The sequence below is a fragment of the Panicum virgatum genome, chromosome 9K (genome assembly GCF_016808335.1).
Source record: "Panicum virgatum strain AP13 chromosome 9K, P.virgatum_v5, whole genome shotgun sequence".
In the NCBI taxonomy this organism is placed as follows: domain Eukaryota; kingdom Viridiplantae; phylum Streptophyta; class Magnoliopsida; order Poales; family Poaceae; genus Panicum; species Panicum virgatum.
In genome coordinates this window covers 14,630,424-14,652,913 of record NC_053144.1, presented here as the reverse complement: position 1 = coordinate 14,652,913, position 22,490 = coordinate 14,630,424, and the positions used below count along the sequence as shown (strand labels likewise).

At 42.2% G+C, this 22,490-nt stretch overlaps 3 protein-coding genes across 10 annotated transcripts; 2 read left to right on the top strand and 1 right to left on the bottom strand.

The window, feature by feature from the left end:
- The first annotated feature begins 250 nt into the window (after positions 1 to 250).
- Positions 251 to 5,153, top strand: LOC120650288 (organic cation/carnitine transporter 7-like). 6 transcript variants are annotated; one of them, XM_039927342.1, is made up of 7 exons: positions 251 to 393; positions 1,138 to 1,205; positions 1,548 to 1,824; positions 2,506 to 2,743; positions 3,125 to 3,656; positions 3,748 to 3,950; positions 4,638 to 5,153. In XM_039927342.1, exons 3-7 carry the CDS (start codon positions 1,568 to 1,570, stop codon positions 4,845 to 4,847), a joined length of 1,440 nt encoding a protein of 479 aa, XP_039783276.1. In that variant the 5' UTR covers positions 251 to 393; positions 1,138 to 1,205; positions 1,548 to 1,567; the 3' UTR covers positions 4,848 to 5,153. The 6 variants fall into 6 exon arrangements, with proteins under 6 accessions (XP_039783276.1, XP_039783279.1, XP_039783278.1 ...); XM_039927344.1 differs by having other exon boundaries at positions 285 to 393; positions 1,144 to 1,205; XM_039927343.1 differs by lacking the exon at positions 251 to 393 and adding an exon at positions 422 to 671.
- Positions 5,154 to 8,851: 3,698 nt separating this feature from the next.
- On the top strand, positions 8,852 to 13,385 carry LOC120650287 (organic cation/carnitine transporter 7-like). 3 transcript variants are annotated; one of them, XM_039927339.1, is made up of 6 exons: positions 8,852 to 9,085; positions 9,972 to 10,243; positions 11,076 to 11,313; positions 11,776 to 12,307; positions 12,396 to 12,598; positions 12,909 to 13,360. In XM_039927339.1, the coding sequence occupies exons 2-6, from the start codon at positions 9,987 to 9,989 to the stop codon at positions 13,116 to 13,118; spliced, it is 1,440 nt and encodes a 479-aa protein (XP_039783273.1). In that variant the 5' UTR covers positions 8,852 to 9,085; positions 9,972 to 9,986; the 3' UTR covers positions 13,119 to 13,360. The 3 variants fall into 3 exon arrangements, with proteins under 3 accessions (XP_039783273.1, XP_039783272.1, XP_039783275.1); XM_039927338.1 differs by having other exon boundaries at positions 8,855 to 9,085; positions 9,963 to 10,243; positions 12,909 to 13,385; XM_039927341.1 differs by lacking the exon at positions 8,852 to 9,085 and adding an exon at positions 10,612 to 10,717 and having other exon boundaries at positions 9,963 to 10,243; positions 12,909 to 13,385.
- Positions 13,386 to 14,425: 1,040 nt separating this feature from the next.
- LOC120650286 (CRC domain-containing protein TSO1-like) lies at positions 14,426 to 22,054 on the bottom strand. Its single transcript, XM_039927337.1, has 11 exons — positions 21,851 to 22,054; positions 19,952 to 20,121; positions 19,175 to 19,871; positions 18,466 to 18,860; positions 18,324 to 18,395; positions 16,823 to 17,003; positions 16,654 to 16,749; positions 16,484 to 16,550; positions 15,319 to 15,486; positions 14,845 to 15,222; positions 14,426 to 14,759 (listed from the first exon to the last, which is right to left on the bottom strand). Exons 1-10 carry the CDS (start codon positions 21,923 to 21,925, stop codon positions 15,131 to 15,133), a joined length of 2,013 nt encoding a protein of 670 aa, XP_039783271.1. The 5' UTR covers positions 21,926 to 22,054; the 3' UTR covers positions 14,426 to 14,759; positions 14,845 to 15,130.
- Positions 22,055 to 22,490: the final 436 nt, after the last annotated feature.

Sequence of the window (22,490 nt, the reverse complement as noted above, 5' to 3'; positions counted from 1 at the left end):
CCATTCTCCTTCCTTTTTTTTCAAAAAAAAAAGTAGAGCGCCCCGTGTCGCTGCATTTGTTGCATTTTGTCGATGGACTGAATAACCAATGATTGCAGGATTTCTGAGATATGAGACATGTAGCGTACGTATCTTTGGTCCAATCATCCGACTCCCAGGATAATGAAAAGAAAATCTATCAATGATATCCCAGGCGTGACGCAACTGAACGTGCGGGCCCCACCGCGGCGCGCCACTCCGGGGTCCGACCCACCCCACCCGTGCTCTGCTCTGCCTCTGCTGCTCACCGCTCACCACACTCGCTCCGTCTCCCAACAAACAGCGTCGGAACAGAACCGTCCACTGCCCGGCCGCCCGCCGCCGGCGAGGAAGGATCGGAAGAGGAGCCTCGCGGTACCCCCTACCCCCCCCCCCCCCCCCCATCCCCCCGCTCGGCTCGACGCGCGCCCTCCAGTCCGCCGGCGCCAACCGGGCCCGCCGCGCAGCTCGCCTGCTTCCTCTCCCTCCCACTCCTCCCGTGCCCTGCTTGCCTGCCCTTGCCGATTTTTCAAGTGTTCAACCACCATCCTGCTTGGGGGACCCCATGGTGGTGTGCTCGTGCTAGCTACGATCGCATCTGCTTCTGCAGATTTCTGGTGTGCCTTTGAGGCTTTGACCCTCGTACCACCCCAGTAAGCCAAGCTCTAAACTCGTCCCTGATGTACGAGAAAACGTTGCCTCCACATCCAGTGACGTTTCTTTAGTCAAATAATAAAATAAAAACATAATAATAATCAGTGTTTAAGAAAACGATTGCGAGTCAGAGTTGTGTCTGTACTATGTTTCGCAGAAAGTCAATGCACCTGCGCATCTTCAGCCAATACTACCTTACCTTAGTCCATAAAGTTTCTGTTTTTTGGTCGCATATGGGAAAACGTTGCCAGAAGAAATATGGCAGTGTGTTACCACTAAGGATGCAAGTGGGTACCCAATAGTATTTTTGGTCAGCTAATCAATTACGATGTAGGTCATTTCTCCTTCCAAATTATTTACGCGGAATATCACTCTAGTTCATTTTATCAACGTTTTGTATTGATCCAATGTCCCAATATATATATAACATGCTAACCATCTTCCATGGTTACGTTTCCTTTGTAGTTTCAGCTTCGATTCACTGGATTGCACTGGCCTTCCGTTTCTGATCATTCACGTCCTCTACTGCAGTGGTAATCAGCAAGTCCTTTTATTCCAGGGAAAAAATAGGAAATATCAATGCACTGCTCGACACTGAAACGCGGATCAGATAGACATTGATATTCATTCTACTCATAAGTACGCTGGTTCATACGTTCATTGGTGGCTCTAGTTATATCCTTGTACTGTTCATTTAGATTACAATGGAGGCGAAGTCTGAATCACATTGTTTTGTATGTTGCCTGAAAATGGAATCATTGTGTATATGGAATGGGTGAACACTATGAAGCAAACTGAGTTGACTTACAATGTCTAATAGTACTTTACCGGAAGTTTATGCTTGGAATTTCTTAGAGACACATTTTACTTTGCAGAATCTGCAGGTGCTGCCGACATGGAAACATACACCACGGATGATGCACTTACAGTCATGGGGTTTGGGAAATTCCAAGCACTTGTCCTTGCATATGCTGGCATGGGTTGGTTTGCAGAAGCCATGGAAGTCATGCTATTGTCGTTTCTTGGACCAGTGGTGCGGGAAGAGTGGAATGTCTCTCCCCAAGATGAGAGTATTCTATCGAGTGTTGTGTTTGCTGGTATGCTAATCGGAGCCTTTACATGGGGCTTTATTTCCGACAGATATGGAAGAAGGTAAGGATTTGCTCCACCAAGCTCTTCATGTTTCCACTTCACAAGCCTTGACTTCTTAGGACAGACAGGAATAAGATTTACTCCTTTCCGATCGGCAGGAAATTGGTTCATTTTCCCATTAATTCAAATGTATTGGCTCTACTCACCTATGTCCAAATAAACCAATGCAATTTTGACAGTGGTGATGGAACCGGCATTGGTTTTACTTATGTGATCTCTGATTGGGATCAGTTCGCTGAGTCAACAAATCAATGACCCATTTCGGTTAGCGATCTGATGCATTGAGTCAGAACATATTAAAAAATGTTAAAGACCAACAAAATTCTCTTAATCTCTTCTCTTTCTTCTCACTTATAACTCTCTCTTTCTCCAGTCTCCTCTGTACCTGTAAATAATGAAAACCGAGTGGGATGCTAACATAAGCGCCACCGACCAGTCTTCCATATGCACTTTGATAACCATCCGTCCACTGCCACTAAATAGTGATCTGTACCTCCTCGAAGTTGTGGGGGTATTAAATAACTGGTTTGATGCTTTTGAGTAGAGAGTCTAATTTGTATTATTGTATCATGTTGAACTTAGAAAGATGTAAATTGGACTACCCTCTTTTTTAGTGTTATTCTTTTCTATGCTTGATCCTACATGTCAAGTGTGAATGAAATAAACTTATACTTTTTTCAGGACTGTTTTATTGCTATCAACTCTGCTTACTAGTGGACTGGGTTTCCTAAGCGCTTTATCTCCTAACTACTTCTGCTTGCTAGCTCTTCGGTTTTTTGTCGGCATAGGAGTGGGCAGTGGGCATGTATTTTCATCTTGGTTTTTGGAGTTTGTTCCTGCAGGAAATCGTGGCACTTGGATGGTTATTTTTTCCTTTTTCTGGACTATTGGCACAGTCTTGGAGGCTTCACTTGCATGGGTATGACATTTTGTTCCTTTACTGCAAGATTGCCCTTTTTAATCCAAGAATAGTTTCCCTAGAGTGCTAACTGTATATAGGAATCTGTTCATGCAGGTCTCTGAAACCATAATGTTTTTGTAATGCTTTGTGTCATGTGTAACAATGATGTTTCTTCAGGTGTTGTGCGTCGTGACTGTTGGAACAACCATATTTATCCATTGCATTATCAGTAGTAGTTTAATTGTCATTATTCATGTGGCAATGCTTAAGATATCTCAATGTAAGGTGCCTGGAATTCAGTCAAATTTTGTGTTTGGTACACATGTGCTTCTGATTTTATATTTTGTGATCACAAAATTTTTCATATTGATAGTTGTTGATTTTTTTTTTGAATTGCAGGTTGTACTATCAGCATTAAGTTGGAGGTGGTTGCTGGCATTAAGTTCACTTCCATGCTTCCTCTTGCTTCCTTTCTTCAGAATTACACCTGAGTCACCACGCTATCTTTGTGCACAAAATAGAATGATTGATGCAAGGCTCGTCCTGGAGAGAATGGCCAATGCAAACCAAGCAGCTCTTCCTCTGGGAGTTCTCACATACCATGGAGAAACAAAAAATGACTACACTACTAATACTTCTGAGGATGAACACCTTATTCCAGTCAGGGAGAAGGAATATACACTTGTGAATGCTATTAGCTCCAAATCTGGTGCTATTGCTGCATTGCACAAGCTAGTATCACATAACCTGCTCAGATCAACTCTTCTTCTTTGGTTTGTTTACTATGCAAGTTCCTTCGCTTATTATGGGATAGCATTGCTGACAGCGCAACTAAGTGATGTGAATAAAAGTTGTAGTTCTGATCTGATTTCTGAAATGCACCAAAAAGATGGCAGTCTTTACAAAGATACTTTTATCACTAGTTTAGCAGGTAGAATTCATTAAGTCCTTTAAATCCCCCATACTCTTTTATGACTGGCTATGGTATATCTCACTTAACTTGTTGCTTCACTTCTCTACAGAGATTCCAGGATTAATTTTATCCGCTTTGCTTGTTGATTGGTTTGGCCGAAAAGCTACAATGTGCTGCCTGATGTTTGCATGCTGTGCTTTCCTTGGACCGCTCGTACTTCATCAAAATGAGTTGTTTGCCACTATAGTTCTATTTGGAGCTCGTGCCTGTGGCACGGGTGGCACTACAGTTTTATGTTTGTATGCTCCAGAGGTTCGTATCAACTTCTTATGGCATAGAGTAATTTACTATCAGATTATTTCATTTCTATGCATTATTCATTGATCTGTTGCAATTGCCATATATCAGGCATTGAAGTAAATTTGGATATTATGTTCTCGCAGCCAATGTATTCAACTTTTAGTTTTGAATATCCATCATTTAGGTTTCCTTGTATTAGTTGTTACACTGCCATAGGATCAAGAATGACATGTGCTAGCAGTAGTTAGATATCCCTATGTTACTGAATGAAGGAAGTACATATAGAACATATTTTGGGACCCGTTTGCAAAAGTTGGTGGGTATGATGTCTTTGTTGCTCTATGCGTGTAGTTATCACTCTCTTTGTGTAGAGCTACAACTACTAAGTTGAATTTCCAAGTTGTAACTTGTTGCACAAAGGTCATGAAAGACTTGCACATAAGCATAACCATGTGCACGGGATTGTTCTTATAGCTGAAGTGTCCACTTTACAAAATAATCGAAATGCAAGTAGCTTGAGTTGAATACAAGTTATAGCTCGGAGTTTTCAGCATCAAAGTTTCCAAATAACACTAGCCTAGCAACAGAGTATAGCACAGGAAAGTATTTCTGAACACGCATTAGCAGTTCTACAGACAAGTCCTTGAACTCACTCTATGCAGCAGAGCTCTCTAGATAATTCTGTTCTTCTCTGTGCAGGTGTACCCAACATCTGTTCGCTCGACGGGGGTCGGAATCGCAACCGCCATCGGCAAAATCGGCGGGGTTGTTTGCCCTCTCGTCGCCGTCGGCATGCTGCGGAGCTGCCATCAGATGGCAGCCGTCCTGGTGTTCGAGCTGGTGCTGTTCCTCGCCGGGGTTGCCTGCATTCTCTTCCCTGTAGAGACCAAGGGCCGCGAGATGGACTGACGCGTGGCGTTGAGTCAAGAAACTTGGGCATCCAGATGGGCATTCTACTTCATGTCTTCATCACGATTCATCAGTGATATGATATCATCACAATTGTTTATAGACAGAAGTACAACACTTAATTACAAAACAGTTTAGTGGATATGTTATATGTAAAGTGGAGACCTGTGTATAGGGAAATGAATTACGAAAAGGAACAAGCAATGAGCAATATTTTTAGAGTTCTAGGGAGGATTTCCAGTGACTAACCTTTTTGTAATTGTAACTGTTTCTTTTCCTCTTAATGAAAAACATGTGGGAAAAAAATCCCCAGTCGTAACTGCTGAAGACAAAGCATACTGCTGTAGTGCTGTTTACAGGCGAAAATGCGACAAACTGCGGGAAATAGAAAAGGTAAGAGCTAGTATCGTTTGCACTTTGCAGGCGTTGATGGGGGTGGGGCGTGCACTTTCACTGAGCTTGAGACTTTGGGCATGCTGGGTTCCTAGCCGCATCCCCCGCGACGCCGCCAAAGCCGGGGCGCAAAAAAATCGGACGCCAAAAGTGTGGTGACAAAATCCACTGCAAAGCCACTAAAAATCTGTGGCTCGCCGAAGGTTGGAGGCTTGGAGACCAACAAAACAGATGGCTTTACAAGTGTGGCGTGGCGAGTCGTGGCTGGGAACCGACGAGACGAGATGAGCACGCACGCACTGCATTCGTCCGCATCATTTTCTTCGGATCCAACCATGGCTGTGTTTGGTTAGAGTCAACTTTGATAACTAATTAGAGGTATTAAATTAAGTCTAATTACAAAAACACCTCCACAATTGTGGGAACTGTAGCAGTATTGTACCTAATGAGGTCTTTGATAGTATGATTTGACGATGATTAGAGCATTGTTACTGTAGTATTACTGTATCTAATCATGTATTAATTAGGCTCATTAGATTCGGCTCGCAAAATTGCATCCATCTCTAAAATTTTTTTACAAATAGATTATATTTAATACTCCATGCATACAAAATTCTCTTTTCACAAATTTTTTACTGTTACAACCAAACACGGCGATTTCCCAGGATTGATTGCAGCATCCTTGGTTGCAGTTTCTTGTCCCATCCACTTCGCCATGCCTCTCGGCACCTTGTCTCTGTCCCAATCTGAAGCCATGCTACCCAAGTAAGCCTCCCAGCCTCCCAGGAGTGCTCGTGTTGTGTTGTGCTACTCTACTGTCAAGCAACGGGTGATATTTGCACTACAGGATTATTATCCAGTACAGTCAGATTAGGTCATAGCATGATAGCAATGCCCTCTCCAGACTTGCAAAACCGCCTCATTAGGTGAAGGAAATCAGATAAAAAAAACTTGTGGTAGACGTAGCTTCACGGCTTCATAGGATACGTCCAACGCCAGTTCGACGGGGACGACTCGACCTGACGCGTGTCTCCGGCCTCCATCATAGTGGAGAGCATGGTGATAAGGCTGTACGCGCGTCGCCAATCTCCATCACGGCACATGATTACAAGCCTATCGTCTTTTAAAATTCTCTCTCTCTCTCTCTCTCTCTCTCTCTCTCTCTCTCTCTCTCTCTCTCTCTCTCTCTCTCTCTCTCTTAAGGTTGCCCCGGCGGCTCTGCTGCCTGCGCCAGCTTCAGAACACAACAGAGTTGCTTGGCAGGAGGGTGGTTCGTAACAAATGCAATAACAATGAGGTAAAGCCGAAAGGGATGGAACTCTAATGATAGGGTTCAAATTTGTTTCGGATGCCTGATGGTATGAGAGGAGTGTGCGTGCTGAAAGCAACGTCGGGGAAAAGAAAATTTGAATAAGGTGGGGCAAACGCAAACGCAAACGCAAGCGGAATCGTTTGCAGTTGGCATCCGGGTTTGTGGGCGTTTGAATTGTTTGCAGCTCTCCGTTTCGCGCTGTGCGGAGGTCGGACGCTCGCTGATCATATTTAAAGATCGCCTAGAAAGAATAGTTGCATACGCAACACGATTTGGTCGTATTTGGTAAGGGTCACATCAAGATTTCACAAAAAGACGAACTTCCATGGAGTACTAAATATAGTCTATTTGCAAAATCTTTTCAGGCACGGATGTAACTTTTTGAGATGAATTTAATGATGGTAATTAATTGATGATTTGCTGCAGTGATGCTACAGTAACATCCTCTGATCACGCGGTCAAATACCTCATTAGATTCGTCTCGCGATTTACAGGGGGTTGTGGAGGTGGTTTTGTAATTAGACTTCATTTGATACTCTAAATTAGTGGTCAAAGGGCAAAAAAAATTATCGCGATGATGGAAGGAAAGGTCATGCACAGAGGCTCCTCACCGAACTCTTGCACAACAGTAGCCCAGCGTGGCACGAAACCAATCTCACACGGCATCACGATTCACAAACAATTGAACAAATCTTTCGTTTTTAATTTACTAAGCAAATTTGCTCGTGGGTTGCTACGGATAAATATTGTGTAACTATCAAATACGCATAGTTGCACTGCGTTAATTTATACGGGTCTACGTGATTGAGTTATGGACGAAAAACTAATCCGATCCGCCTTGTGTGTCAAACCAAAAAATAAAGACGGATCAAATTAAAAATTAAGGTGAAAATATTATGTTATGTCTTTAAAAATATAAAAAAATGAATGAAAAAAGTGAAGAAAAAAATCGATCATACGTTCCTAGTGTACGGCGGACCGGTAGTTGAACACACCCTGAACCAGACGCTATCGGATACCTAGACCTCGACCTCGTCTAGGGACTTGTTTGATTAGGGGGTGAAAAAGGGTTTATAATTTTTTTGTCTCTTTGACTACTAATTAGAGGTATTAAATGAAGTCTAATTATAAAACAATCTTTACAATTACGGTACGGCAATATGTACTGTAGCTAATAAGACCGATGACCGCTCGATTGCAGGATGCTTATGGGCGATTACTGTAGTATCACTGTAGTCAATTATAGTGGAACTTGACTCATTAGATTCGTCTTGAAAAATTATCCCCATCCGTAAAAAAATTTTACAAATAAACTTTGTTTAGTACACCCATCCTACAGCTGCGATAATGAAAGTCCGAGACCTCGGATCATCCTGCACATGCTATGGACCTGGACGCAAGACGCAAGTAAAGTAACAATACTATCTGGAACAAACTGTTTAAAAAAATATATCTGGAACACCACCGGGATACTCGTACTAGTACTAGTAAAAGGTACTTACAACGCTGATCTCAGGTTGAGAAGACCGAATTGCTAACCCGCGCGCCTGAATAAAATGGACTAGATATAGATCGGGAAAAAAAAATAGTGGTACGCAGTTAGCACTAATCAGGCGAAGCCTGTCTCGGGCACGGACCATCAGCAAATAAATTCAGAACGTGCCGCGCGCGCCCTGACAACGAACAATCAGGTCCACGTCGTACTTTGTCTCCCCCCCCCCCCCCCCCCCCCCTCCGATAGAGTCGGGGACGAGTGAAGTTTCCAGGCGCAACCGAGGAGAGGCCAGGGAAATTCCGCGCGTCGCGATCCTGGAAATATATATAACTTTTGTTTATATATATAAGCTTATAGTTTTCTCTCATTTTGACCATCAGCATGCAGATTTTGTATGGATTATTGATTGGTAATATTGCTAGGTTCTCCGCGTGAAAGATGGTGGTTCAAAGCCTTCAAAAAAAAAATAAAGAGGGTGGTTCAATGGTGTACAATAACTTTATGACATAAAATAGTAATGTCCCATATGATATGATAGTACAGCATCGCTAACTACTGTGCCGTATCAATATTTCTTTTTTTTCAATGCACACCGCTAATCGCGGAGCAAGTATTATATTAATTAATTAAATTAACGTGATGGCCCCCTCATGTGGCGGCGGCACCGGGAAGCCGTCACATGAGGAAATCGACAACTGTCGCGCGCTGCCGGCGCGGGGCGTGGGGCCCACCGCCCCCTGGCGCACCATGGCCACGCAACTGCTGCCTATTTGGTCTCCTCGACCCGTCCGAGTTTGCGGCGAGACGCCATTGCCCGTCCTCGCTCTCTCCCCGCCGCCCGCCCCCCTCTGGCCCTCCCCACCGTCTCCCTCCCCTACTCGCATTTGCTCCGCGACCAACAACCCTCCCCTCCCTGGAAGGAAGGAAGGATCCCGGCCGGCGCCGCCGTGCCAGCGCCGCAGGAACCCGCCGCCTCCACCGCTCCGTCCGCCGCCGGCAGCTGGGCAGGACATTCCTCCTCTCCCCTCCGAATCAAGGGTGCGTCGCTCCTTCGCCCGCTCTCCATTTCCTCGCTCATCGAATTACACCCCCTTTTTTTTCTTAAGAACGCCACGGTCGCCGCCTGTTCTCAACTTCTTTTCCTCTCTCTCCCCTTTTTTTTTGGGCAAGTACGCCTGTTCTCAGCTTTGCCTTTGCTGGTGGTTGAGCCTGACTTGGTGATCTAGCTGCCGTTCTTGATGCGGTCTTGTCTTCAGGATTGGTTTAGTTTTTCACTCTTCTTGTTGTGAACGGGGCTGTAATCATTTTTATTACGGGCTGCATCGAAGAAACGAATTAGGGAGAAAAAAAACATAAAACTTGTGCCACCAGTGTCTGGCTAGTTTCGCTTACTCGGTCGATCATTCAATCTATGGGTTTCTTTTTCTTATACGTGCGTGAGGTTGAAGTTCCCGTTCAGTATCCTTAATCCAATAGATTGGCATAGTCCAAAATTCTGGTCATGGATAAAGAAATCAGTATCAAGGCAAATAAAAGGTTGGCATTACTTCAAAAAAAAAAAAGGTTGGCAGTGGATTCGTGTTAGCTTTCAATGGTTATCCTTAGTCCAATCGTCTGGCTCAAGCATGAATTTCTTTTTCCAGCCAATGATATTCCTTCCAGTGCCACTAAAGTAATTTTGTCTGTCCGTTTGCTCAATTCACTTCCTTGCAACCTTTTCAGTCAGAAACGTGAATATATAACTCTTGTCCATTTATGCTTCACATTCTGATCTTAACATCAGAGGTGAAATAAAAGGATTTAGTGCGTACTCTATTTAATATGGTTTTGCTGAGGGAATCAGTGAGCACTAAAATCATTCAGATAACTCAGTTTACACTGGGATGCTTCTGACAGAATGTCTGATATTTCTCAGAATCCGCAGGTGCTGGCTACCAACATGGAGACATATACTACAGATGATGCGCTCACAAATATGGGGTTTGGGAGATCCCAAGCACTTGTTCTTGTCTATGCTGGCATGGGTTGGGTCGCAGAAGCCATGGAGGTCATGCTGTTGTCGTTTCTTGGGCCATTCGTACGAGAGCAGTGGAACATCTCCCCACAGAGCGAGAGCATGCTGTCAAGTGTTGTCTTTGCTGGAATGCTGATAGGTGCCTGTGCTTGGGGCTTTGTTTCCGACAAATATGGGCGGAGGTATGGGTATCATCCAACAAACACTTTCATGTTTCAGTGTTCTACTACAAACCATTCTGACCTATATATCATAACCTCAAATTAACAACATCAGCTCTTAAAGCTCAACGTACACATTTCTGATGACCTGCTACCCAACTATGGTATATGCGCTGAAGGGATATTGTTTTTTATGGATTTATGTAGCATAAACTAATATATACTTGTACCAAATTGACTTGAATGCTAAGTAATTCAATTCAGTAAGAAACCATCAGCACACTTAAACTTATTAGCAAATTTGACACATAAAAAAGGAATCTGCAATGTGTTCTCAAGGATAAGTTCTAATTTACAATCCTCTACTTTCTTTACTTTGATATTGGTAGTGGTTTGCTCATGGCATCCGGCTGGGCTAGATTTGCTTCGTCAGCAAACTAACTAGCCATGTCAGCACGCAAGCTACCTCATACAGTGATACACAAGGATTACAGGGTAAGAACATAGATAAATTCCCTTCATCTTGCTTTTTCTCCTCATTCCCTCTACCCTGCATGTACCTGAATACCGAAAAGGATTCACATAAGCAATCAACATTGCAGCACCACTTGAATTTGAGAAATATCTTAAAGAGTAGTTGTGTATTGCACTGTTTTAAAAAAAATGGGTATTAAAGAACTAGTTTTATCGAATATTGCACTGGTTTAGAAAATGAGTATTGCACTGGATTTTCATGAAACTAGAAAGCGATAATTTGGATATTTCCTTACCTTTCAATACCATTCTTTACTTTGTTTCGACTTCCTCTATGTCAAGCATAAATGAGATAAAACTTACATTTTCCTTATTTCAGGACTGGTTTATTGTTTTCAACTATGTTTACCAGTGGAATGGGTTTTCTAAGTGCTTTATCTCCTAACTACTTATGCTTGGTGGCTCTTCGGTTTCTCGTTGGAGTAGGAGTGGGTGGCAGCCATGTGTTCATATCTTGGTTTTTGGAGTTTGTTCCTGCACAGAATCGCGGCACTTGGATGGTTATTTTATCCCTTTTCTGGACACTCGGCACAATCTTGGAGGCTTCACTTGCATGGGTATGATAATTTTGTTCCTTTGAGACACAGCTCTTAGCTTTCCCCTTTCCATGCATAGCTGCTCCACCATTTGCATGAGCAAACGATATAAAAAAATTAAAACCGAAACGAAGATTAATATGTTATGATGCATGTACAGAACCACAAAGAAACTTGCGTACACTTTCTGTGGAATATGGTGGATATGATTCAAGCACATTTCTATAATGTGCTGGAATGCTTCGTGTGAAGCACATTTGTTATTTGTGTGCACTTTGGCATATGTGGTATAATTTCTATCACGATATGTATGATGTCTTAATATGGGCAGTCTGAATTCTTGAATTTTCTGCAGCAAGTAAAAAATAACTGAATTTCAGTAACTTTTGGATTTCGTAATTAGTTTAATGATGCTTCTTGCTTATATTTTATTATTTACATGCTTTTCTGTTAAATTTTTAGTTATGAATTTGTTGCTTGTAGGTTGTATTACCGGCATTGAATTGGAGGTGGCTACTAGCTTTGACCGCCCTTCCATGCGTCCTCATGCTTCCTTTCTTTGGACTTACACCTGAGTCTCCACGCTACCTTTGTGTACAAAATAGAATGGCCGATGCAACTGCTGTCCTGGAGAGAATGGCCAGTGCAAATCAATCAGATCTTCCTCCAGGAGTTCTCATATACAATAGAGAAACAAAAACTGACCATGACAATCTTGCTTCCGAGAGTGAGTGTCTTCTTCCTATCAGAGAGAAGGAATGCAAAGTTGACGATGCTGTGAGCTCCGAATCTGGCAGTCTTGCTGCATTGCGCATGCTATTATCGCGCAATTTGCTCAAGTCAACCCTTCTTCTTTGGTTTGTTTTCTATGCAAATTCCTTTGCTTATTACGGTATAGTATTGCTGACATCGCAACTGAGTGACGCAAACAGAAGCTGCGCATCTGGTGTGATATTTGGCCTACACCAAAAAGATACCAATATTTATAAAGATACTTTCATCACTAGTTTAGCAGGTATAGTATAATAACTCCCTTACTTTTCGCCCCCTATTATGTCTCACTGTTGAATATCCCACTAACTTGTGGTTTCAAATCTCTGCAGAAATCCCAGGTTTACTTCTGTCTGCTTGTCTCGTTGATTGGTTTGGTCGAAAAGCTTCAATGTGGTCTATGATGTTCGCATGCTGTGCTTTCCTTGGGCCACTTGTATTTCATCAGAATGAGTTGTTGACAACTACTCTTCTATTTGGTGCTCGTGCATGTGCCATGGGGAGTTTCACAGTTTTGTGTCTTTATGCTCCAGAGGTTTGTTTCAGCATTTTATGGCATATAGTAGTATTTGCAATACCATTCTTAATTAATCTGTAAAACTGCCATCTATTAGTTCTTGTAGAACAGGGTCAGACACCATAAATTATCTGAAAATCCATGGAGAGAGTATTCCACATCCATTTGGGTCTACACTGTGTTTCCCTCTCTATCACTAACATATCTTTTACTGATCTCCTTTATGCTTGTCTGTGGGTCTTTTGACTCTGAACATGCTTTGTCAGTTTCAGTACTTATTTTCTTGCAGCAGGGTATGCCTTGCCAGCTAATTCCCTTCTTTTCATAGGTGTATCCAACATATGTGCGCTCAACCGGTTCTGGGATTGCAACCGCTATTGGTAGAGTTGGTGGGGTTGTTTGCCCTCTTGTTGCCGTTGCTTTGCTGGGAAGCTGCCACCAGATGGAAGCACTTGTGGTGTTTGAGGTGGTCTTGTGCCTTGCTGCAGTTGCCTGTATGTTCTTCCCTGTAGAGACCAAGGGCCGTGGAATGGAATAATTTCATAAAATCACCGTGTTTTCCAGATGAGCTTGTAGCTTTAGTTCATCACCATTTTATCAATATCTAATTCTCTACCATCATTGTATATAGATGTAATAAATATGGTGTGTATGCGAAGCTGGATAGTTCCTCAAAATATACGCAGGACTTTCCAAACTTGTTAGACACATGTGGATTCTGTACCCCCAAATATTGAAAAGCAAACTTCTGCATCTGTAGCATTTCGGCAAAAAAAAAAAGAGGTTTGCATACCGAGTTATATTCTGCATTTCTTGCAAGCTAGAACTTTGTCTATATGACTATTGAATGAGTCTACAGGAAATTTAATTCTTCTTGAGGTCAAGGTCTCTAAAATGTGAGTTTTTCTGAATGTGTTACTGCTTGAGTATTAAAGTGAAACTGTTCTTTTATCCGTAGGAATTAGGATGCAACTGCCAACTGGGATGTCAATTCATCCCTAAGGCTCTCTTTTTTAATAAAAAAGAAGAAGAAAAAAGCCTCAACCCAATGGGAGAGGTATGCCGAAGCCTGAAGGCATTACATGAAAGGTCATCTAAAGACCGGCTCTTACTCGCACGGAGACACTGTTGCCAGAGCCCATAGGCGCGTAGGCCAGGTCTTTCACTCTTACAATTTTGGGGTCCACTATCTTTTCTTTTTGGAGAAAAAAAATCCTTGTTGGCCATTAAAAGTTTTACATTTCCTCACATAGGGATAGGTCTGGACTCTGGAGTCTGGAGCACAAATGCACAATCTATTTTGCAGTTTCGTGCACGATGAAAAAATGGGCACAAGCATCCTTGGTTGATCCGTTGCATCTATTTCACATGAGTAAACTGTAAACCACACTGCGAAGCCGAGTCATTGTTAACCTCATCGCAGAGTGAGCAGGTTACAAGGAGAGGCACCGGGCATCTGGATTTTGGGTGGACCAAAATGGATTCAGCAGGAAGATTAGAAGGCCAACGAAAATTCAAATAGTAGCATGGAAGGAAAGCTTTTTTTTTAGTTTCAATGGCATAGAAGAGAAGAACGGAATTTCTATCGACAAAAAAAAATCTTATCTATTCGAGAACCAGGGTCGTTTGATGGCCTCGCAACTAGAGGATTTATTACCACGCTATAAGCATGTTCTCAAGGCTCATCTTCATATGACACAGATCCGAATCATTGGTCTAAATAAGCCCCCTAACCATGCACATAAAAACAGTATATTCAGTCTCACCAGCTCAATTTGGACTTATCATAAATGAGGCATGGTAAAAGATGACTGGATATGGCTGCGGTGATATTTGGACACAAACTGGAGTACAGTGAACTGAACTTATTAAGATGCCACATTTAAGCATTCTTTTCTTCGATACCTATGCACTTATCGCCCACGAGCTGTGGAAATATAGCTACATACTGACGGCCTTAGACCAAAGGGGATGAACAGGACTAACAACTAGGTAACGACAGGTCAATCACATGCTGACATGCAGCAGTGGAATAGTTAGGCTTCGCACTCGAGAAATATTAGCATAACTCTCTCTATATGTTAGAACAGCGAAAACAAGTTCATTCAACCCTTTGTCAAACAAAATTGGGCGAAGTCGGCTTCCAAGGGATCCAGGATTCCCTAACTGGTCAGCCTGACTGAAAAAAGAAAGAAAGTGCAAAATAAGTAATCAAATTGAAAATTGAAATATCAGAAAAGAGAAAAAGAACAACTAATGCATACCTCTGGTGCCAAATGCTGATGAACTCTGCTTAGTGGGGCTCACTATCAGCATCACCAGTGAGGGAAGGGAAGGAAGGGATGGACTTCAGAAAAAGTTTCCTGCCACTCCTACCGATCGGGGACAATCCCGTACCAGTTTGCAGGGGGGAGACCCTCTTCTTGTTGGGTGACACAACCTTGACTCTGGTGGTGTAAGATGAGCTCATTTCCTGGATATTTGACGAACCATCCACAAGAATCGGTTCCATAGCACAGGTTTCAATAGGAGAAAGCAAAACATCTGCCTTCATGGGAGACTGAGAGTTGTGCAGTTGGGAAGAGCAACCGGCTGTTGGCACTGGCGGTTCGGAGCATGTAGATGGAAGCAAGATTGAAGATCTGGAAGGGAGAACTCATCATCAAATTGTTAAGAGCTATGGAGTTTCGAAAGGGAAGCAAGAATCAAGCTAACATCCATGCACAAGACATGCAAACCTGCAAGGCTCAAGCGAAGGTGTTGCAAATAGATCGTCGGTAGATGGAAGATCACCAGATTGACTGACCACATCCTGTTTGTCAAATGCAAGTTTCTCTTCCTTTGAGCAAGTGCCTTTTGCTTTTGCTCCTTTCTCCATTTTTCCTCAATAGCTAGCAGTAGCACCCCTTCAAGGTAAAACAAGAACATTAAGCCCTGGCAATGAATAATGATGACATCAAAAGGGTAGCATCGTAAAGTTAGCCCAACCAAACAAATTCAAATTAGCAAACTGAAGTGAGATTTGTCGTTTAGTCATTTTTTTAAAAAAAAATCTTAAACACTTTCAACTAGTAAGTAATCTGTTAAACTTGTTACATATACAGTACAGCCAACCTTGAAACTCGGGATGGAAGACATCAGACATACCGCAAAGAATATCAACAAATAGGAAGCCAATAGCATTGTGAATGTTTCTTAAACAAAGTTTCTATCGACCCCTCACTAAAAGAAACTTTGTTTTTGGCGCCCCGTTTGAGCATAGTGGCAAGCCATACAACCTCCCTAAATGTTTAGTAAACCATGCTATGGGAACATGTATATAAGGCAAAATGGGAATAGATTACTGTAGCTCAGATTGCCAAACAATTCCATTGCCTGCTCCAATGATGAGCCACCATTCAAAGCTGAAGATCAAGTGGTGTGTAAACACAAATTCAGTATTATCCTATCCTGAAATTGAACGCTCCAACTACTTAAATTTTAAGCACTCAACTTCAAATCAACTAGCAGTTATTGTGATTTAATCTTTGCAGTCTTCTTTTACGCTAGGTATGCCAGTGATCTAGTGTTTAAGCCAGGGTATCCTTTTTCGAGCTGGTTATAGATCTTCTTGTTGAACAGCGTCCCCGGTACTTTATCCTTGATCGCAAGATCCTAACTTGCTATTCCAAAATATTATATGAAATCCTGGCAAAAATGTACATTAATTTCAAATATGGAACTGAAAAACATCAATACATGGTTATTGAGCTTATACAGCAGTTTTTAACCTACAATTGGGATGTGGAAAAGGAACACGGCAATAAAATGGCAAGCACAATTTATGTCACATGATGGAGAAGCACGCCCGCAGGTCAGTTGCATTTTTCTAAAGAAAAAATATCAAGAAATGATCAAAATTACCATTTCTTTTTCCAAAAGAATTCTTGCAACTTGCGCATCGGCAATTCACGGAGCATCCTACACCACTCTTTTTGAGACAGAATAACATTAAATTAAATAAAGCACATAGTGGTCAACAAACTAACCAAGCAGGATTAAGTCAACAAAACAAATGGCAAGTTAACTGGTACCTGAAAGCACTCGCAGTATTTTTTAAGGCAAGAAGACTTCCTGCAATTGCAGCCTCTTTTATGCCGAGCCGAAGCAGGAGTATTGTTAGAGTCATCCTATAAAACAAATGGCATGCAATGAAAACAGTGAACACAAAAGATAGATGCAACTAAAAGGAGTTGATCTTACCCCAAAATCTGAACCAGAATCACATGCGCGTGTTACTGTTGGAGCAAATGCTAGAGGGTTACGAGATTCAGTCCGTTTGCGAATACATGAAACTGTTTCCTCATGAGTATGATTATTTAAACATCCTTGACATGAGCACAATCCTGAACAATAGACTTTAGCAGCAAAACACGCACAGTAACTGCAAAGAAATGACAAAGGATGGTTATTATTTTAAATATCGTGACAGGAATCTGCCAAAATGAGCTTGGTTCTAGCAGTTAATACACTTTCATAAAGAGCAATGGAGTAATGGAATCTGCTTGGGTTTTCAGATGTTAAGGCATTGCCTGTTGAAAGAAACAGGGAATTTGCTGTGAACAAACTGCACCTGGCTGTTACCTAGACAGTAAACATTTTTACATATGCCAAACAACCCATTTTTACTTTGTATATGATGAACGCACAAGTGCAGATATATTAACAACAACAACAACAACAACAACAACAACAACAACAACAACAACAACAACAACAACATAGCCTTTTTCCCAAGCAAGTTGGGGTAGACAGATATATTAACAACAGGCATGGAATATATCAAATGTTCAGACATGACTGAACTTTGAAGTTTGAAGGCTGCTCGAACATGCATCAAGTTTGTAATGGTTACTAGTAACTTACTAAATAGCAGTTCCGGATTAATCACAACACTGCCATTTAGACTACAATTATATATTGGAAATCTCAAAATATATCATATGTTCACTTCTCGATTATTCTTCATGCAAAAATATACAAAAAAAATGTAATTACAGCTACATCGGAAGCTCAAATTTGAACACTTTATCTTTGATGGCAATTTTATTTAAATTCCATTGGTCAAACCTCAGGTACTCAAGTGCAACAAGAATATAACAGTGCATGTGTGACACTGGTTTGAGTAAGGCAGAAAGCTAAAAGCACTACTTAGAAGGATGACTGCCGCTACCACCTAAATGACCGGAACTCAAAACTAGATGCACCCAACATTTCTCAAAGACAGGGAGAAAAAACTGCCAGAAACCTGAAAAATATCATAAATTCTTGGGTTTCTCATGGAAGCCAGGATTTAGCAAACTAAATTCCAAACATTTTATGGTGAGCTGATATTCAAATGGAACACTTATTTCTTTATGAAAAGCAAAAACAAGTATTTCAACTCGAAATTTCTATATCAGTTTAAAACAAGCTGATTTCCAGCCAATTTCAATGTGCTCTGGTTCGGAGACAGCTAGATATAAAATCAGTAGGCTTAAAACCATGAACAAGTAACTGCTACACATAAATCAAGCATATGCATGTATTTTGTCTTATACCTGAACTGCCACTATACCATATCCTTTCGTGACTACAAGCAACATAGAATAATTGAAGTAGGAAATATCATATTGTTTGCTTTCATACACATGAGTTTTCACCCTTAAGGATATAGGTAAAGTGGACATGAAAAAAAATAAAAGTATATTGCAAGGAACCTTACAGTTTTAAGCACTTTGACTTTTTACAGCTACAACGTCTGCATGAGCCACCATCACCATTTTGTAACTTGGGCCTGCAAAGTTCAGAGATTTTGTTATCTATTGAGTAAACATTATATAAAAAAAGAGGCATACCTTACTAACCTTTTCTTCTTGTAACTTTCTTGGCAAGACTTATCAGCACTAGGCATGGTCTTCTGAGAAGACTGATCATCATGAATAAGAGTGTTTACCTCACTGCTACAGAGACCCGTCTCACTGCAAGAAACTATTGTTGTCGGACTATTATGTTCAGGTGGCAGTGGAAGACTACTTGTGAATGGCATGGTGTTGGATGCATTCGAGACAACAGCATTCAGATGCAAACCAATACCAGGCAATGCATACACAGGGGACTGCGAAGGCTTCAGGTAGTTATCGCCACATATATTTATATGATGAAGATTCGAGCCACTTTGTCCGCTCAAATCAGATGTCCGTACCTTCTCATTAAAAAGGCTACGCCTATGCATACCACTGCATTGATGCTCTGACAATGCCTGCAGGATGAAAACTTTGTTACTTGCGCTTCTCTGACAAGAACTTCAAATAGGAAAATAAAAGCATAAAATGTGCTGCAGTCAAATCAAGATTGCACCACTAGTTCCATTATATTACATACAATTTAGATGTATCCAACATTCAACTGTACAGTATCTAGCTAGTTAGTACAGACAGAATGAAGATTCAAAGTTGGTATCACAGAATTAGTGAAATTGAAGCAAACAAATAAGCACTTCTACCATCACACAAACATAAATTAAATATAAAGGTAAGACAAAATTATAGGTGGTATCAAGAAATTCTCCATTACCATGCCATCACTGGGAACTTTGAATGTGTCAAAGAAATATTCATTTGAATCCAACTGGCTTTGAATAACACCAGGGAGCATTTGTGGGTCATGATTAGTTGCAACACCTTCTGCGGCACCAACACTTTGGATATAACAGCCAGTTGACCCATCAAAAAGTTCTCTTCTTGAATCCTCCAGCTTTCCTTGAGCCATTGGCATTAAGGATTTGCTAAATATGACATCACTTCTTAGTTTCCAGGTCAATTGTTGTGCTTCTAGTGACAGGTCTGATTTTGACATGACATCATCACCAGTACCAGAACGTGAGATCAAAAGGTTTGAAGTGCAAGCTGCTAGGTCATCATTATACTGTTTAGTCAGCTCATTCTCCTGAACATTTCTTCCAGAAGATGATGAGTCCAATTGGTCAAGGCCATTATGATCATAGCATGTGCTTGATAGCTTTACTTGCCCCATATCTGGATTATGATCTGCTTTACCATCAGTATCTTGTCTCTTGGCATCTCTCAAGATTTCACTACCAAGCGGGATGGGCCGAGGCCATTTGCTTGGCAAAATTGTTGCATACTCAGAAGGACTACAATTTTCTGAAGCAATTGTTGGGGGTCCAGACAGTTCAATGCGGCTAGAAATCCCTATCCGATTCCTTTGGCAACTGGGACTGAGTCCTTCAGAAAGTTGAACGTAGCCATCCCTGGTCCACATGAAAACACATATACTAAGGTCCAGTTTTAAATGTTGAAAACATATAAATCAGAAAAAATAGAATTTTACCTGGTTCGAGGTTTATATTCCTTTTGTGGATTAACTTGCGGCGAGGTGAAGATTGATGAATCAGGTAGTAAATCAGATGACTTGAATAGCTGGACATTTTGTGCTGAACCTAGAGGCTTGGGTGTTGCTATAGGGGATAGACTATTGATGAAATCGAAGACAGGAGAATCCTGTAAATGGAAAACCTAATTAGAAACTCAAGACCCAAGGAAACTTGATTAAGAAATGAGTATCTTATAACTAAAGACTCAAGGAAACTTGATTAAGAAATGAGTATCTTATAATCTGAGTGTAGAGTAGTCATCCTTTTGCATGAACAATGAAATCACATGAGAACATGTGTATTTGTGCAGGCATATGCAGAGGCAACTTACTAATGCTCAAACACTGTAAAATTATTAATTTGTTGACTGTGTCACTGTAATTGAGGTTGTTTGGTGCTATCTCCAAAAATACATACTATGGTCTGAAACCACCCACGCTAGATTAACCATGCTACTTTATGTTTTGTGCAAGTGTTTGAACAAGAGGAACACAAAGAGAAGATATATCATATAAAAAGGGCGTACCCAGTGCCGTAGGCTTCCCGCACTGTGCGGGGTCTGGGGAAGGGTTGTTTTTAAGCCCCAAGCCTTACCCACACAAATGTGCAGAGGCTGGGGCTCGAACCCGGGACCTTCCGGTTACAGACGGTAGGCTCTACCGCTGCATCAGGCCCGCCCTTCAGAAGATATATCATATATGTGCCAAAATTCTTTACACTACCAAACGCAAAGCTATTTCTTTTCTTTCTAAAGATGCACTTTTCAGCATCAAGCACTCAGGTGACACCTATGACCTATTTAACCTTTTGACTTGCTTCCTATTGGATCTAAATGTGAGGCTTTCAGACCAGGCACTCAGGTAACACCTATTTCCTGGCATGATTTGCATTGCAGTGTATAACAATCCTAATCTCCTCAGTATGAAAATTCACAGAAAATGTTGTAATAACTCTAGGGAGCCAGATAATCAACATATAGGAGTAGAAGACTGTCAGCTGCAGCCCGCAGGAGTTGGATCTAAACCTTAAGGGGTGTTTGATTTGTGGAGCGAACTCATCCTAGATGGAGTTGACCATTATGTGTTTGGTTGAATGACTCCATCCCTCATGTAGAAGTTTACGCGAATCATGTGCATGTGCCTATATGATGAGGCATGAGCTGCTCACTGATCAAACCCATTCCATTTCTAAACCAAACAAAATGTGAGTGAGAAGGTAATGTATCACCCCATTCCTCAACCTAAACACCCCATAATCTTCACCATGAAAAGAGCTCGATTTGGAAACAATTTCGTGTGTCGAGTAACAAATCCGAAATGTTCCCTCCCAAAATCCAACAGCTAAACCACCAGGTATCCTAAAATATCCAAATGTATCCCCTCAAATCCAGAAATGCTTCGTACGAGCATCGAAACACTGTAAAAGTTGTTGGGTGAATGCTTTGATTAGCGAGGTGAACCACCAAAATGCAGCCAAACGTTCCCCCTCCATCCCCACATCACCGGAAGTTTAAAAAAAACGCTAGTCCTAAGATCGGAAGAGCGATAGCCAATCACCATCAATTGCAGCCCGTCATAAACCCTAACCACCCCATCAAAACCCCAACCGGCGGACCCAGAGAACCCAATCGGCCAACCAATTCCCCAAAAGGTAATCCGGGAAGACGAACGAACTGACACAAAACCCCCCACGCGTTCGTCAGGCCACCCGTTCATCCGAGCGCACCATTCCCATCCCAAATTCCACCGCAGCACACCACCGCCGTTGGAGAACAAGGAGGAACCTTTGCATTGGCACTAGAAACAGAAGCGGCGAACCGCAGCAGGGGGGCGGCGGGGGTGAGGAGCAGGACCGACCTCGTAGAGCGAGACGGCGGCGGATGGCGCTGGCGGTCGACCGGCTGGGGCTGGGGGGCTCTCCGGCGGGTCCATCCGCACCGGCGATGTCGGGAGAGGTCGCCCGCGCCGCCGGCGCCGTCTCCGTCTCTTCCCTCGGCTCCTCAATCACCGCCGCCTGGAACGCTCCGGCTTCAGTTGAAGAGGAAGGCGGTCGCCGTGCCCAGTGGGCGGGAATCCTAGCCTTTTCAGAGGTGGAGGGGCCCGGGTGTCGGTGAGTGGGGGAGAGGGGACGTGTCTCTGACACGTGGGTAGGTTTAGCCGTGTAGGGTGGGAAGAAAATTGGAAAGTTTTTTTTATTACGCGGAATTGGAAAGGCTGGGTCATGCTGGATTGTGGGCTTGGATTGGGCCCATCCTGATTAGAGGCCCATTATGTCTTTCTCTTACAGGATTGGGCCCATTATCTTGGGTTTCTTGTTTTCCATGGTCGCTTAAATTTTTGTTGTTGGTTTTTTGCTGTTGTTGTGTGAGGCCATCGAAACCGATGAATCCATGTCCAACAACAAAATGTAAACGTGGAAATTAAAAAAGTCAAAAAATCAAAACATGAACCTTGCTTTTACTGCGTGGCCTCTAGCAAACGGTAGGTAGCGCAGGAA

What these genes read in the sequence shown, in the direction of transcription:
- LOC120650288 (XM_039927342.1), top strand. Translation starts at nt 1,568, where the DNA reads ATGGAAACATACACCACGGATGATGCACTTACAGTCATGGGGTTTGGG. An exon ending in TCCGACAGATATGGAAGAAG is followed by an intron (nt 1,825 to 2,505) that starts GTAAGGATTTGC and finishes TACTTTTTTCAG; the next exon opens with GACTGTTTTATTGCTATCAA. An exon ending in TATGTTTGTATGCTCCAGAG is followed by an intron (nt 3,951 to 4,637) that starts GTTCGTATCAAC and finishes TTCTCTGTGCAG; the next exon opens with GTGTACCCAACATCTGTTCG.
- LOC120650287 (XM_039927338.1), top strand. Translation starts at nt 9,987, where the DNA reads ATGGAGACATATACTACAGATGATGCGCTCACAAATATGGGGTTTGGG. An exon ending in TCCGACAAATATGGGCGGAG is followed by an intron (nt 10,244 to 11,075) that starts GTATGGGTATCA and finishes TCCTTATTTCAG; the next exon opens with GACTGGTTTATTGTTTTCAA. An exon ending in TGTGTCTTTATGCTCCAGAG is followed by an intron (nt 12,599 to 12,908) that starts GTTTGTTTCAGC and finishes TTCTTTTCATAG; the next exon opens with GTGTATCCAACATATGTGCG.
- LOC120650286 (XM_039927337.1), bottom strand. Translation starts at nt 21,925, where the DNA reads ATGGACCCGCCGGAGAGCCCCCCAGCCCCAGCCGGTCGACCGCCAGCG. An exon ending in ATTCTGGTTCAGATTTTGGG is followed by an intron (nt 16,750 to 16,822) that starts GTAAGATCAACT and finishes TTTGTTTTATAG; the next exon opens with GATGACTCTAACAATACTCC. An exon ending in TTCTTTTGGAAAAAGAAATG is followed by an intron (nt 15,487 to 16,483) that starts GTAATTTTGATC and finishes TTTACCTTGAAG; the next exon opens with GGGTGCTACTGCTAGCTATT.